Consider the following 14,857-nt stretch of genomic DNA (forward strand, 5'->3'; position numbering starts at 1 on the left):
TTAAAAAGAAATATATCAAAAAATTTTAAGACATCTCCTATACTGTATATTATAGTATTATAGCCTATTCCTATGATAAATACGTTTACATTTAGGTTACATATTTATGCGATATCGTTAGTAAATGAATAAATCACATTGAACACATACAACATTTATCGGTTTATCATTTTAGGATTAAATTATGTTTAGAACTTATTTTGATAATGTGATTAATTTGTTCCTTACAAAGATATTGCTAGTACAAGGGGTTGTGGAGACACACATATTATCAATCTGGTTGAGAAAATGTCAAAGCAATGATACTCCGTATATTAGATTAGTTAATAATATTAATAAATACAATCACATTCGCCAACTTTCCATTCACCAAAATGGTCCCATATCACATATTTAATCATTAATTTTATATCTAACCTTTCGTTTAATAGAGATCACAGCTGGGAAGAAGGCAACATTTACCATACATAAATATTTTTTATTTATTCGGACAAGTCTACAGATATTATCTTGATATTATTTACATTAGCCAAATGATAATCTTTTGATTAGTATTTTTCAATTGCATTAAACTTCACTCTATCTCGTTTGTTATTTTTTATAATTTAGTTGTGAACTGCACCCTGGAATATTTTAAAAAGTTGAACGAGTAAGTTTGGATAATAATACGATTTTCAATACACTTGTCCTACTGCCCACTTTTCATTTCAAATTCTCGCATAATTTTATTTTTTAACTAGTTAGTATACAAAATCCATCTCTAAACACCTAATTTACTCCCAATCTGTTTGATTATAATTTCAACGTATTGTCTTCATTCATTCAATCCAAAATTAATTTCGTGATAGGCACTCAGGTTATTATATACGTCCGCAATTGTTATTATTATATCTAACTGAACGTTTCACTGTAGACTTGGTTAATGCATTTTGGATGTAGCTTCAGATAAAACTCTAATCGTGCATAACAGGCAAACCGAAAATCATATTTTGCGAAGGACTTCGTGCATCCAACAGCGGACGGAATGTAAGCGTTTCAGTGAAAACATCGCAAATATTACTCATCTGGGAGAATAAGTATTATTTGTGCCGAGAACTTTAACCTAATTGTGAATATTTACATGTAAGGAACACCGAGGCATAACCATTATGCGCATAAGCTCAAAGTGGGTGCGTGTCGTGAACAGCCGTTTTTGGGCGGGTTAAATTGTGCGTGCATATATTTAATTCGTATGTACTTTGGGAACGTTTCGAATTTGTTCAGCTTATAATTAATAATGTTTGTTGTGTTTTATTCGGACACTTTTTTACATATTAATGAAACATTCTCAAAGTGTGCCTTGTTTTGTTTAACTTAACGATAAAATTTGTGTTAATAATAAAATAAATAAACGCTTCAACAGCAATATAATAGTCAGTCTTATACTGATTTAATCTTAAAAATACACTAACGCTTAAAGCTTAGGAAAGGCTTGGGGAACTGTTGAAACCAGTTCACAGTAATCCAAAGTGCATTAACTTAAATTAAAATTAAGTAAATTTACGTCTTAGCCAATTGTTTTTTAACATTATTATAGAGAATTATGCCTTTAATATATTAAAAAAATTACAGTCACAGAAAAAATGTAATATATTTGCCCTCGTATGCACAAATGTATTCGGGGTGCCTCAAATTTTGAGTTGTCTTGGCTGTTACGAGTATTTCCAGTTTAGATATAGAAAAACTGGCTTAAGTGACCAGAGCTTATAATATTAAATAATCCGTAATTGTAACAGAGCTAGAAAACCGTTAATAAATGACTTCGTGGGAGAATTTTTAGACCACCACTTTGTTTAGATTCTCACGAATTTTTTCATATTTTTATGGGTTTTCTTAAAATTAATCTTACATTTGGTAATCGTAAAATAGTCGTAAAATACAAAATTTATTTTAAAAATTACTTATCTTAATCTAAACGTTCGTTGATTTTTTTTAACACATGTGTTCTTTTCGAACCCTTATCTAGTGTCAGGGTGTGGTCGCACAGTGGGTTCGAAGTTTAAATAGTGATATTTCTATGTAGAACTTATTCAGTAATTAAATTAAATTAATTAAAGGAAAATGTAATAATTTACCCCAACAGGAAATTTTAGAAAATTGTAACTTTGTTCTTTTATTTTGTCTTATTTAAGTTAATGAATTGATTTTTAAAAAAGATTGAAAATGTTTGTAAGTACAATGGTTTTTCCTTATGCAAATAACATCAGAATTGTAATATTATTGAAACAATGAATTGTATTGTATTTTGAATTGCATTAAGGTTTTTTAGACCAAGTACATTATTATTATTTAGATTAGGGTTTCATATAGAAAAACTCTTAAATTAATTTGGCAACAATGTTGAGAAAAGGAACATTTGTTTAGTTCATCTGATTGGTTGAAGTAGGATCGTTGTTGGAGACATTCAGATTCTTAAGGGTCTTAAGTCACCACCTACTTCACCCCTTCCTAGAATCCGAGTTTATAAAACTCTGGGATTCATTTATTTTGGTAGATTTTTACCCGAATTTTTCAAGTGTCGAGATCGAAGTTCTTTTAGTTGTTTTTACTTACTGTTTGTCAAAGTTCAACATTTTTGCCAAGAATTTAAGTAAATTTAAATTATTCAATTTTTTTTCTATTTATATTTATTTGTTTTTGTTTTTCTTATATTTATTTTGTTAATATAGTTAGGTTAATTAAAATTGAGTTTTAATTAATTCCGAACTAGAAATTAAAGAACAATAAAACAGTGAGTAGAAATTATCTAATATTTCGGTTTGGTGAAAGGTGTGAGTATTGAGTGTAATACATCACCTTAGTTGAAGAAGATCTGTTCAACAAAAACAAAGGTTAGTGATATTGAAATTAATTATGGAGTAAGAATTGTATAGTCTAACCTCATCAATATTTTGTGTAAAATTAAATCGCTCCCTTTAACCTGTTGTAACGAGTCTTTCAAAAAGACTTTGGTTATACCAACTGAATTATCATCGGTAACCCGTTACATAAATTGGTGTCAGGTGTGTCTCCTAAAAATTGACACATAAATTGGTGTCAGGTGTGCCTCCTAATGGTAAAAAAAAAAGTAAAAAATAAAAATTGACACATAATTTGGTGTCAGATGTTTCCCCTAAAAATAAAAATTGAGACATAGTTTGATGTTATGCTTGTACAATTGTAAATTTAATACATAATTTGATGTTAATTATAGTTACATAAAATTTGATGGTATAAAGTTTGTGTAAAATGTTCACATAATTTTGGAGTCGACTGTTTTAATTTAAAGATTTGAAGATAGAAGAAAATTAAAATTTATTTGTTAAGAAGTTCAAGAGTAAACAAGATCTGTGGTTGACTATACATATTTTTATTCTGATTTTTAGTATCATTTACCTGTCTGTTGTTGTTTTAATTGCTAATATTTGTGAAATTGGTTTTGTAAAATAAATCGAAGTTTAGGTCAAATTTGAGAATAAAATGATTAGTTTCAATTTATAGTAATTGGAAAATATTGAATAAGTAAATAAAATTTTAACAACACAGAAAAGACACAGGAAATCGGTGAAATCTCCGGCATTGACAAAATCACGTCATTTGTCGTTATAAATTGTTAGAAGTTGTTTTAATATTTGGTTGGATAGTATTGTTCATTTAAATGGTACAAATTTTGTTGATAATTGTTTATATATAAGTAAAAATCCTATTTCTTTAATATTGAAACAATATTTCTAATAATTTAGTGTGATGGTCTTACGGAACTTATAATTTGACAAATGTGGTTGACTGTAAGCTATAAATAAAAGCAGGTAGTAAAGCTTTTGAGTGAGTGTCACTGAGATTTATGAGGGGTTGGTTAAAGAAAAAGAGGTAGTTTTACATTTCAAGAATAATAATGATTGTATTTCATAAAAAAAAAAAATATTTAATTAAGTAAGAATTTAACAAAATTTCCTTATGACAATAATACAAGTGGAAGATTATAAGTTCGCATAACCATTTGGAATTATTAACGCTGAATTTATTTCAGATTTATTAATTGAGATTTTTCTTTCAGAGAAATAGTTTAATTTTTATTGATTAGTAGTTTGTCTTCCGTAGTTTTTTTTTGTATGTAAAAGGAAGAAAGTATTTGCATGTACATTGATTTGTAAGGTTTCGTAGCAATTTCTAGTAGTATACTCAGTTATCAATTCCGGGAGCAAAGAGTACTGATTTTCCATTTGTACTGTTTTTGGGCAAAAGGTCAAAAACGCTGTGAACTAAATACAAGTCTATTAAGTAATATAAAAAATATCTTATAATTGTTTGTGGAAATGAGTCGTGACGAGTCAAGTTTTAATAAATATTCAGTTAATAATTTTGATGAAACTTGTTTGAGTTTAACATCTAGAGAACAGTTAGCATCAAAACGTAATACCAACAGTAATACTTTGATGGAAGCACTGTGTTATTCCTTGTCAAGGTTAGCTATGAACAGTAATCTTACATTCATAGATGATTTTGATGGTGAGAGTGATTACAGGGTTTTCGTCAAGAGTGTTGAATTAATTGGTAAAGACAATAATTGGTCGGAAAAACAAATGGTCTCAGCTATTGAATTCAAATTGAAAGGTTTAGCTAGAGAGTTTTATTTTACTATTGAAACTTCTCGTAGACCTCAGACTTTTAAAGATATGAAAAATTGGTTAGCTAGTGTTTTTTATAAAAAAGTTAATTTTTATGAGGCTAAAAATGAACTAACAAAATGTAAAAGAAAAACAAATGAATCATTAGGATCTTTTATGTGTAGACTTAAAATAATTGCAGAAAAGATGGTCACAGAATCAGATCCATTCGAGTTGTCGAGATTTGTGAATATGTTGGTCGCTCAGCAATTTGTTGATGGTTTAGATACTAGGCTATCAAATTTGGTTCGGGCGGAGGGCATATTTTTGAATTTAGACGAAGCTTTCCGTATAGCGTCAGAAAAAGAAGACATTTTTCTTAGATTAAAGCTGACCCCAGAGAAAAAAGAATTTGATAAAAATTTATTTGAAAAAACTAGTCTAATGACAGAAAATTGTGAAAGAGATGATAGAGTTCGAGATAATGGTAAAGTTCATATTTTAAAAGTAAAGGCGAGTAATGATCGAAAAATTAAAAGCAAGTTAAAGAATCAATTTTGTTATACGTGTGGTCAAAAAGGTCATTATAGACTTAATTGTCGTTTTAGTAATTGTAAAATGTGCAACAGTACAACTCATACATCGAAAAATTGTTATTTCTTAAAGAAAAATAGACGAGAAAGTAAACTTAAACATAAAGGAAAATGAAATTTTTAGTAAAAAAAGTGAAAATAAGTGTCTTTAAGAATTTTGAGTTGTTGAAAGAAAAATGATGAGTCGAAACGAAGGGTTATAGGTTGTATTTGGTTTACAAAGTACATAAAACAATCTGCAGGTTTACGTTCCGGTTACGCCGATGAATCACAGTTCATTGTGGTTTACCGGAAGACGATCTGTTCAGGTAATGGCGTGCCCTCATTGCTTGGCGGTGATAAGACAAGTCAAAATCTTTTCACATTAGATGGTCTTCTGAAGTGTCGCTCAGTTAAATAAAATGGATTTACAATAGCCCAAAAGAATCTAACAACAACAGGTTTTGCATTAGTAATTTTCTTCTATATTCTCATGTTGGTAAAGATCTGATCAATCTTGATTCCTGTACGTTTGGTTTTAGCTCCAAGCACCCGAATGTGGTGAGATTATCTGAAGATGTAGTTTATTTTTTCAAATTTCAAGGTTTTAATGTTTAGTATTAACGTAATTATGCGCAAATTCCTTAATACTATGATTTATTACCACTCAATTTTTTCTAGTAAGACTTCCTCTTATTAGCTCTATTGTGTTTTCGAGTTCAGTGAAAACAAATAGAAATAATAGATTTTCTGTTGTTAGATTTCTTCAAGATTTTACAATACCTCAGTCATATATCACATATTTCAATAAAAACTTGACACTTTCGGGTAACTTGTTCGTTTGTTAGTTGGTTCCTCCTTTTAAAGGTAAGGAGAGGTATTAAGTGGTCTAGGTCTTGAGTGGAAGACTAGAAATTTTGTAGAAAAGTAAATGCTTCGCGCGCGCGGAGTGACCCCATCTTGGTGGATCCAGGGGTTTCCAGATGTACCTGCAGTTGTTGGATTATCCGTGAAGACATAGTCTGAATGAGCAGAAAATGTGACTTCTTTGTTTTGCAGTGGGTGACGTGTCCTGGCAGTCACAATACGGAATTGATGTTTTGGTGAGAGGTTGATATGCAACTCTTTGTATTTGTGTAGTCGTCGTACTACGGTGATCCATCACGTGGCACAACTGAGTTTTTTAGCGTAGGTGTAGTTGTATGTGTAGATGTACACATGTGGTGCAAGTGTGAGAGTAAAAGTGGTTACTCATGAATTGATGAAATGAAAGTAGACAAAGTAGCAGGAAAAGTTGTAGAGTTTACAGGTACCCATTAGTAAGTTGGGTTGAGGTATAATGAAAAGGACTTAAAGGAAGTCGAATAGCAGCCTACGCAGAGCACCGGATTTACGAAATATGTGGAAATATGTGGAAAGATATGATGTTTTGGAGAAATTGCTGAAGTTAGAGTCGAAATGAGACGAGTTATTTTGCCAAGTTTTTCTTAAATGTTGAAAAAATCATCAGTGTCGAGATGACGGATCTATCAACATCAATGATCCAGGATCTCAAGGATTTTTCAAGAGGACTTCCAATTAGACACAACAACACGATGAATACGATAAACGAAGTTTACAAATCTTGATACCACGAGAGGAAAAAGAAGAAATTTCTCTGGACAGTTATTTCATGAGGGTCCCAGGCAGACAGAAGAAAAGGAATATTTAGATTTCTTTATTTCCAAGAAGTTGTTTACGACTTGTGGTTGCTGCTACACCACATTTTGTAATTTGAAGCCTGCAGTATAAGTGGTTACCAACTACTTATCCAAGAGTATCGTTGAGGACGAACGATCAAGGACCAAGGAGCCTATGATTAAGGATGAGAAACGAAGGACGAAGAAGCGGATGTCCAGGAACCAATCACCAGGGGCCAAGTACCGGGTCAACGACTGAACGAGTCTACAGAAAAATGATAACCAGAGCATTGGAAGAGGAAAGGATTTCTTTGTATAATTATTATTGCACAAACATCAGCAATAATGAGGAGCAACAACCAGAATCAGCTACCAGGACCTTAAGAGGAACGATTCACCAAGGACCATCAACTAACGAAATAAATCCTAGCTGTCTAGATTTTGAATGATATTTTGTTGGTCAATGTTATGTGTTCTTAGGTCATGTAATTGAAATTATAATGTTTTGAATTGTATTGAGATGTATGTAATGATGTTTAGGTTTAGATGTCGAGTTTGATTATTGTTTTGATAAAACCAATTCATTAACGTTGTCACTTAAAGAATTGCTTTTCTCTAAAAGGGGGAGTAATGTAACAGAGCTAGAAAACCGTTAATAAATGACTTCGTGGGAGAATTTTTAGACCACCACTTTGTTTAGATTCTCACGAATTTTTTCATATTTTTATGGGTTTTCTTAAAATTAATCTTACATTTGGTAATCGTAAAATAGTCGTAAAATACAAAATTTATTTTAAAAATTACTTATCTTAATCTAAACGTTCGTTGATTTTTTTTAACACATGTGTTCTTTTCGAACCCTTATCTAGTGTCAGGGTGTGGTCGCACAGTGGGTTCGAAGTTTAAATAGTGATATTTCTATGTAGAACTTATTCAGTAATTAAATTAAATTAATTAAAGGAAAATGTAATAATTTACCCCAACAGGAAATTTTAGAAAATTGTAACTTTGTTCTTTTATTTTGTCTTATTTAAGTTAATGAATTGATTTTTAAAAAAGATTGAAAATGTTTGTAAGTACAATGGTTTTTCCTTATGCAAATAACATCAGAATTGTAATATTATTGAAACAATGAATTGTATTGTATTTTGAATTGCATTAAGGTTTTTTAGACCAAGTACATTATTATTATTTAGATTAGGGTTTCATATAGAAAAACTCTTAAATTAATTTGGCAACAATGTTGAGAAAAGGAACATTTGTTTAGTTCATCTGATTGGTTGAAGTAGGATCGTTGTTGGAGACATTCAGATTCTTAAGGGTCTTAAGTCACCACCTACTTCACCCCTTCCTAGAATCCGAGTTTATAAAACTCTGGGATTCATTTATTTTGGTAGATTTTTACCCGAATTTTTCAAGTGTCGAGATCGAAGTTCTTTTAGTTGTTTTTACTTACTGTTTGTCAAAGTTCAACATTTTTGCCAAGAATTTAAGTAAATTTAAATTATTCAATTTTTTTCTATTTATATTTATTTGTTTTTGTTTTTCTTATATTTATTTTGTTAATATAGTTAGGTTAATTAAAATTGAGTTTTAATTAATTCCGAACTAGAAATTAAAGAACAATAAAACAGTGAGTAGAAATTATCTAATATTTCGGTTTGGTGAAAGGTGTGAGTATTGAGTGTAATACATCACCTTAGTTGAAGAAGATCTGTTCAACAAAAACAAAGGTTAGTGATATTGAAATTAATTATGGAGTAAGAATTGTATAGTCTAACCTCATCAATATTTTGTGTAAAATTAAATCGCTCCCTTTAACCTGTTGTAACGAGTCTTTCAAAAAGACTTTGGTTATACCAACTGAATTATCATCGGTAACCCGTTACATAATTTCTCAGCTAGGCTAAGCTAAGTCATTTCAAACACGACTTTTTAAAGGTAAATTCAATTGTGGTTTTTATTTTAAATCACAGCTCATATGTCAAGGAGGTACTATGGTGGTCAGAGAAATAGCACAAAATTTATGTTACACATAAATATTTCATAGAAGGACTGAGTTCAAAATTTTCCCAATAAGCATACAAAATTTATTTTAATATTCTATATATTTTTTTGCTCTTTTGTCTCACTTCTTAAAAATGATGGAGACATTACTTCAAACACAGATATTAGTGTGGTTGGTTGCTCAAAGAAATACTCTAATAATATATTATACTCTAATAATATATATAATAAGCATAAAAGCAATATTAAGCATAAAAAATCAAGATCAAATATGAACATATTGAAGTTCTCGACTGTCCTCTCTAATGTCCAAATTTAAACCCAATTAAAAACTTATGGAAAGGCAGGAAGTCCTAATTAAAATATCAAACACCATCAAATTTAAATGAATTGTGGTTATTAATTGAAGAGTCATGGGATTCAATATGCTATTCATGTGACCAGCCACATTACGCTTTTAAATTAAATAGAAATAAATAATAAAAATAATTTAGGTAATAAATGAAAAATTGTGGTTTAAATTTCCTAATTAACATTAACTGTGTGTTATTTGTCTGACCACCACTGTATATTTTTTTAGTAAGTAGCTCATATTAAGAAAAAAGTATTTTTCCATTTGTCAGTAATAAGAATTATTTTTTCGAAATCTACCAAAAGTTGGATTTTGTAGATCAAAGATCAGAGATATCTTAAAAATAAATTGTGCTCTAGACACTTAAGTCACTCGTAACAATCAAAAGCAACCAATATGGGACACCCTGTACGTACCATCAATATTATACCACATATTAATAATACTGTGTTATTTGTATTCTGAACACACAGTTCATTTGAAACGAAAATCATATGTTCAGTATATTGAATTTTATGATTTATAAGACATTTTTTTAATATTCTAGACTAAAATTCTGCAATTTCTTATATAAATAATATTCAAATATGATATACATTACTTTAATACAAAACTATTTATAAAAATTTCATTTATTCGAGTTCCAAATAACCTTTCCTTGGAATTTTATCATTATTTCGCCCCACTTTTCAGCATTTTTAATGGCGTCAAAGTAAAATCGTGCAGTAAATATGTCTTACGTCGCTATCTTTACTGCTTTTTAAGCTGTAAATTACTTTTCGTTATATAAAAATTTTAAATCACATCGTAAATTAAACATTGAATCGCTTAAAAATATTTTCACTCAATAAACACTTTTACAATTTGTGAAACAAGATCAAATTGCAGAATTTAAAAAATTTATAAAAATATTTAATTCCAAAACGAACGTTTTTTTGGGATTTTTTATTTTATTTTGCCTATGGTTATTTGTAAACTGCAATTGTGCCCAATACAATACGAATATTATCTTTAAGTTTACAAAAACCAATGCATATTGTATTTTGTACATTTAGTGAATACTTATTAGTAACAAGTTACGTTTATACATACATACATTTATTTAATACTGCTTATATTACTATAGAGAAATGCATCGTAAAGTAAAACCTCATCTTTAATGAGACAACAACTAGATAGATATATGTACATATGGTACATAATGTTATTCATAGTTCTGAGGTTTAAATATTAATTAAGTTAGACGATAAAAGTAGTCAGTGCCAATCAATTTTTAGTTGTTTTTTAATCTCTCACCTTTTTTATTTAATTATATGTTAATAATTGGAAACATAAATTGTTTGGAACAATCGACATGTTTACAGGTATTGTCTTGTGATGTTGTATGTTCACCATTTGCAGAGTATAATTTTGTAGTGTAAACTGAGGGTGCTGTAAATGTATTATAATTTCAAAATATATTAGGGAAACAGATGTTTTGTAATTTAACTAATTTATATCTCCAATCATATTTGCATTGTTCACCACCCTGTAATACAATACAAATTGTCAGTGTCAACTTCCTTATTGGTCCCTTTATTATCCTGACTGAATTAATGTTCCAAACAATTTCCTTTTACCATTTCCAACACGAGATCCCCTCCAAGAATATACTAAATCCAGACGCCCCGACTGACGGAACAAGTATTATCTCATCATAACTCGTAGACGTCCCGACCGTTGGGTCTCGACGAGCACCTTTTATTCTGCACCTCCCTGCATCTCTGCGGGCTGCAGTACATGTTATACCCCGGTATAATGTGCACCCTGACGTCGCCCGAGGGCCGGACGCACTCAGGCCGTTGCCTCCTCGAAAACGACACGGTTGTTTTGCAGCAACAATAATGGAACAGATTAACGTAGGCTCCGCGGAAGTGACGATTGAACACGCAGTACAAGATGCTGTTGATGCATGACTTGATGATGGCGAGCCAGGCGAAATTGTAGAATATCCTGTCGGGGATTTTTTGATTGGTTCCGACAGCCAGCACGACTCCGAACGGTAACCAGCACAGGACGAAGAATATAAAACTGTACAAGTTCGTCTGCATCAAGGCGCAGTCCCAGTTGAACGTAATGGGTGCTTTGAACGTGGCCCGGGACTTGAACCTCCTAACTTGATAGCCGGCCCTCACGTAACAGTAGAAGGTGATGGTGATGGGCACGAACACCAACACCACCCCGACCGTAGCCTGATACGGTATCAGGCCGGAGTACTTCCTGGTGCAGTAGTCGAACGACACGTTCGACACGAACTGCAGTCCGGAAACGAACGACCCGATTATCCAGAAGGCGAGCAATATTATGGTGATTTTGGTTCTGGTCAGTTTTTCGTAGAAGGAGGGTGAACAGCACAGTCGGACGTAGTTCTCGGCGGCGACGGCCGTGATCGAGAGCATCGTCACCAGGAAACAGAGCGCAGCCAGGAACCATTGGAAACGACAGACGGCGAGGTTGTCGCGCAGTCCTGCGAGGATCACGACGGCGGATGCCGGTACCACCAGACCGGACACCAACAGATCGGCCAGCGCCACATTCACAACGAATGTATTTCCTGAAATCAATGCAGACTAGTTTTTAATCTTTAATGATTTAATGCCAGTACAAATAACAATATTAATTTATAATGTATAATCAGATAAATATATTTATTTTAAACAAAGATGTTGAAATATTCAAATAATTTGTACCATAGTGGAAGTTAAACGAAGTCGGAAATAAAATTGCTTGTTATATATAAATTCTAAAATTAGAATAATAATTATATTACTGCTTTTAGAATTTGGGTATGCGACCCACAATACATTGCGTAAACTTCTATTGTTAGTATTTGATCCATATCTTTTTGTTTGAATGAGTACATATTTAATTTTTAAATATAAAAGTTGACACAATAGATGATTAATCTAAAGAATAAATAGAATTATTATGATATAAACTTATTGTCAATTAATTTAATAACAAATATGTTATTAATTGAAAATTTATTTCACAATAAAAATAAACAAAATTCCAATTCTCCCGACGTTATATTTTTAATTTTATTAAGTGACTCAACAATATTAGCAAGTTAAGTAAAAATTTCGTGATGAAATATATTCTTAAAATTAATGACATCATATAAAATTAAGAATTGGAAAATCCGTGTTTTTATATTGGTAACATTTTTTCCAGGTATTTGATGTTAACATCATAGAAGGAACATGGGAAGAAATCTTCCCCAAAATGACCATAAACCCCAAACTCCACTTCCTCCTCAACAAATCTTACCACACAGACATTCTTAGAAGTTTGTAACAGTTAGGTTGGGTTTTGTCAATAACAACTTTTTTATTAGACTTTTAAAATAAAAAACAGACAAGTTTCAAGTTATGTTATTTTAAAATTTCTGTTTAGGAAAATGTTATAAACAAATGAATTATTACATATTTAAAGTTCTCTTTTTAATAACAATTTGTCTTTGAACATATGAATAATTTAATAATAAAATAAATTAAAATCAATAAATAAATTAAATCTAAATCTAATAAAATTTTAAACAAATTTTCTTAGTCTTTCGAGTAAATTATTGATGGAAATTGAATAAATTATTAATGACAATAGTATAAATTATTAATGACAATTTAAAATAAACAAACAAGTTAGTGTTATAAATTTTTGTTTATTAAAATATGTTAAGCAAATAATTGAATTGTATTGGTACATTTTTAATGTCAATTATTTTGTCAATAACAATTTAGTGAATATGTGATTAAATTGGTAATAACATAAAATCTCAACTTTTTCTTTATGAAGTATTATTTTAAATGTTTGAAATATACATTTCTTAAACTTAATTAAAATAGACAAAAAGTGAGAAGATTGTTTCAAGTTAGTGTTTCACATTTTTGTTCATTTAAATATATTAATTAATTGATGCATTGGTACAATTTTACTCAAGGATATCAACTTATTTTTGAATATATAAATGATTCTATAATAACAGTTTAGAATACAGACATAACAAAAAACGAATTACGTTTCAAATTAAATTTTAAAATCTTTGTTTATGTAAACCTTTTAAGTAAAGAAATTAATTTACACAATATTATAATTGAGTGAATTATTAAAAAGATAATGTAATAATACAGAACGAACGAGAAACTTTTAGAATCTTTGTTTATGTAAAATAGATTGAATTATGTATTCATAAAATTATTAAAGTCAACGTTCTCTGTCGATATATTGATTTATCATTATAACTGCCTATGGTTTTTCTTTCATTAAACTGTTTTACCACTCTAAATGAACAAAAAATAAACAACAACATTCGATTACTTTTCATAGAACCATTATTCACTTGGAAAAAAGCAAAACAGCATCAAGTCTACATTAAAGTTTCAATGTTCAAGTAAACTTGTCTTTTTCTTGTGGTTATTCCAATATATTAACGATATTCAGTGGCTTGGCACAGATAGAGTTCCGAAATCGATAGGCAAGTATTAAATAATTTAGAAGAAGAGAGTGATGACAACGCTGTGACTCATTGGCATAGGGTCGTATCAGATTATTCGCAAGCCTTGACATTAAGGCAATCTTCCAAACCCTTGACGTCAAAGTCAATTAACATATTATTCATATTGAACAAAAAGTCTACACTCGAACTCAAGAAGCTTTTCCAGGCTCGACTTAATGTCGTTATCCAACTTGGTACTTAAATATGATAGATCACGTTCGTCACAGGACTATTTATATTTTTAATACACATCAAATGAGAAACGGAAAGTGTTTGATTGATGTCACTATTATCGGTGCTGATGACAAAACGTAATAACATAATAATAGTAACCGACCTCTTTTTCTGAGATAATCCTCAATCATAACAGCGCTGATCATGAAGACATTTCCCACGCTGCCGATGGCGGCAAGCGATGCCAGGAGGATCAGTCTCGCCAATCTGGACCAGTCCGGATTGAGGGTCACCGGATCGGAATCGACTCCCAGCCCAGCGGCATCGCTCATATTAGACACCACCATCACCCTGAAATGAAAATATTAATTAATCAATTTTTGCTTAAACTGGATAACGTGGCAATCTAAAATTATAGTTAGCGGAGGAAACTTCGTTTTCGGTTTTAATGTGGATGGTTGCATGAAATGAGGAAAAGTAATTTGCTGATAGGCTCCTATTAAAAATTACTATTTTAATTAAAATGGACGTCGAATAATTGCGTTTAATTAAATAGCACTCGAACACGAAATGTTGATAATCATTAATTAATAACTTAAGATTCAATTGGAATAACTGTCTGTAGCTAAATGTTTCATTTTATGAAAATTTTGATATTTTTAATTAAGTCGTTAATTAACCAAAATTTATTTGGTGTAATCGGACATGAAAGTAATTGCTTATGTGTAATTTGTATTTACTTCTACTTAGTGAATGTTTACCATGTGTCAGAGGTTTAATGATCATGAAACTCTTCAGCGATGGACTACAACACGACAGTAATCCAATAAGTTATTTTTACTTTTAGAATATGTCTATATAATATTTTCCCATTTTTCAGACATTAACTAAATTCGACAAGAAAGTGAAAAATT

The 14,857-nt window shown here is 30.5% G+C and overlaps 1 protein-coding gene across 1 annotated transcript; it reads right to left on the reverse strand.

Moving 5' to 3' along the window:
• Positions 1 to 10,417: 10,417 nt before the first annotated feature.
• On the reverse strand, positions 10,418 to 14,290 carry LOC109600893 (alpha-1B adrenergic receptor-like). Its single transcript, XM_020017074.2, has 2 exons — positions 14,107 to 14,290; positions 10,418 to 11,828 (listed from the first exon to the last, which is right to left on the reverse strand). The coding sequence occupies exons 1-2, from the start codon at positions 14,288 to 14,290 to the stop codon at positions 10,930 to 10,932; spliced, it is 1,083 nt and encodes a 360-aa protein (XP_019872633.2). The 3' UTR covers positions 10,418 to 10,929.
• Between the last annotated feature and the right edge of the window lie 567 nt (positions 14,291 to 14,857).

This window comes from Aethina tumida, chromosome 2 (assembly GCF_024364675.1).
Source record: "Aethina tumida isolate Nest 87 chromosome 2, icAetTumi1.1, whole genome shotgun sequence".
Classification (NCBI taxonomy): Eukaryota; Metazoa; Arthropoda; class Insecta; order Coleoptera; family Nitidulidae; genus Aethina; species Aethina tumida.

Coding starts and splice junctions, on each gene's coding strand:
- LOC109600893 (XM_020017074.2), bottom strand. CDS start 14,290: ATGGTGGTGTCTAATATGAGCGATGCCGCTGGGCTGGGAGTCGATTCC. Junction 11,829..14,106: donor GGATTATCTCAGAAAAAGAG/GTCGGTTACTAT, acceptor CATTGATTTCAG/GAAATACATTCGTTGTGAAT.